This window comes from Stegastes partitus, unplaced genomic scaffold (assembly GCF_000690725.1).
Source record: "Stegastes partitus isolate 25-593 unplaced genomic scaffold, Stegastes_partitus-1.0.2 Scaffold1065, whole genome shotgun sequence".
NCBI classification, from domain to species: Eukaryota; Metazoa; Chordata; class Actinopteri; family Pomacentridae; genus Stegastes; species Stegastes partitus.
The window spans coordinates 43,659-45,700 of NW_007578796.1; the positions used below are offsets into that span (position 1 = coordinate 43,659).

The following is a 2,042-nucleotide window of genomic DNA, read 5'->3' on the forward strand; positions in this document are numbered from 1 at the left end:
TCACCAAAGCCTCGTTGACATTGAGCAGCTTTCAAAAAGGCGCTGCTCACGAGCGACGCTGAAATGGCAGCACAGCGTCTAATATCACGTTACTGAAGCTCTGAAACGGTTTAACAAATTCGTTTTTTTGCACGCAAGAGATAAGAATTAGGCAGGAACATTAATATAAACAGTTTTCAGAATTATTTATAATCTTAAGGCAGCATCTCAGGCTGCATTCACAGGAACACCAGCGTATTTCCTCCGGGCCTGTATCTATCAAAGCACTCAGTAGATTAATGTATTTTTGATAAGGTGTCTATAATATTAGGGCAGACACTTGGAGTTTACAGTGGCTTTTTTCTGCGGTGTAAAATTACGGTTGTGTAAATGTCAGTGATGATGCGAAATGACAATGATTCATGAGTAAAATCTCCAATTTACTCCTCACTGTGCGCGCTAGTTTTCTGTCTGTTGAAAGGCGGCGAATGAGTTAACAAGCAGGGCGAACGGAGACGCAGCCGGTGTTTGTTTATGTAAGACATGATGACTAGCAGCGCAACACCAGACCGCAGCATGCTGACCTGTGTCTCCCGGACGTTCTCCACGGTGAAGTTGAACCACACTCTGAAGCGGGGGTTGCAGGTGTCAGGACGGATGAAGAGGTCAAACTCAAACTCACTGATGTAGTCAACGCGGCCCAGGTTCCCTGCAGAGGAGGTGAAGCAGCGGCGTACATTAGCATTTTGTAGAACTGAGCATTTCACAACACAAGATCACAGCGGTGCTTTTCCTCTGCGCTCCTAAAAGACAAACCGCTTTGGAAAGAAAAGAAAAAGAAAAAAAGAAAAACGATGAAAATCTGGCTGCAAGGGAGGCAGAAAAACGACGAGTTGAATAATGATGGAATAACTGTAGCATGCAAATACCACAAAAGCAGTGATAATAATGGAAAGTGTCTGTAATAAAAGAAAACAATCCTAAATATACACAATCGTCCTTCAAATTACAGCATCCATTTGTTAAAAAAAATTGATTAAAACACATCAAACAGCATGTAAATTAATACCTTTTTGTGATTTAACTGGATATTTATAATTTAACAACACAAGAAGAATCTGTTATCAGTATTTTTAAAGCCTAAATATACATAATTTTACTTTTAAATTATAGCAAATATCTGTAAAATATCAATATATCTTGTAGATTCAAATACAGCAAATAAATTGTGTAATTTTATGGTCAGATCAGAATCAGAATCAGAATCAGCTTTAATGGCCAAGTACGTACACAACGTACAAGGAATTTGGTTTCGGCTGTTGGTGTCGCCCCAGGAATTTGTAGGAATAATAGAAATAGGACAATTTAAAAAATGAAATAAAGTAAAATAACTACAGAAAGAAAAGAATGAAATAAAATACAATAAATATTATTTGAAAAAAATAAAACAAGATAATAAGACAAATATAAAAAGTTTAAAAATTAAAGTGATTTTAGTAGTTATAATATGTGTAATTTAACAAAACTGGGAAAATCTGTAAAATAACAGTAAATTGATTTTTAAAAATTACAGACAAACATGATTAAAAAAACACAAAATGAAGCTGCTCACTTTAAATCGTTCTTGTAAACATGTCATGTGTTAACTAATCGTGCATCACTGCCACACGGCGTTTTCCTGCCTGCTTTATGCGTCTTCACATCTTCCTGCTTTGGGAAACCTCTCAAACAAGCTTCACAGAAAGCAGCGAGAACGAGGAGTAGAAAGACCGGCATGTTCCAGCCATCCTAATCTGACACTTATTATACTAGTTACAGCAAAAAATAAATAAAAAATAAATAAAGCAGATGATCAGTGGAGGTATAATTAATCCACTGGGAATCACCTCCCTGCTTCCCCTTCCTATATCTGTCTATAAGATGGCTGGATGGTGGCTGATTACATGAAAAGCATTCTAAATATAGGCTTTGTCCATATCCACTAATTCATGGCCAAATGTAGCGCCGTGCATATAAATGCATGTCAGAGTGACATGGTGACAGGTGCAATGAAAGCATGTTAG

At 37.1% G+C, this 2,042-nt stretch overlaps 1 protein-coding gene across 1 annotated transcript in view; it reads right to left on the reverse strand.

Annotated features, from left to right (window-relative positions):
* Positions 1–563: 563 nt before the first annotated feature.
* The window catches only part of LOC103367588 (cytosolic carboxypeptidase 6-like), a gene marked incomplete at its 3' end in the record, with an annotated part of 27,903 nt that continues 26,424 nt past the window's right edge, over positions 564–2,042 (reverse strand). The window contains exon 3 of the mRNA XM_008295669.1: positions 564–688. Coding sequence (XP_008293891.1) covers positions 564–688 — 125 coding nt within the window. The remainder of the gene's footprint in view (positions 689–2,042) is intronic.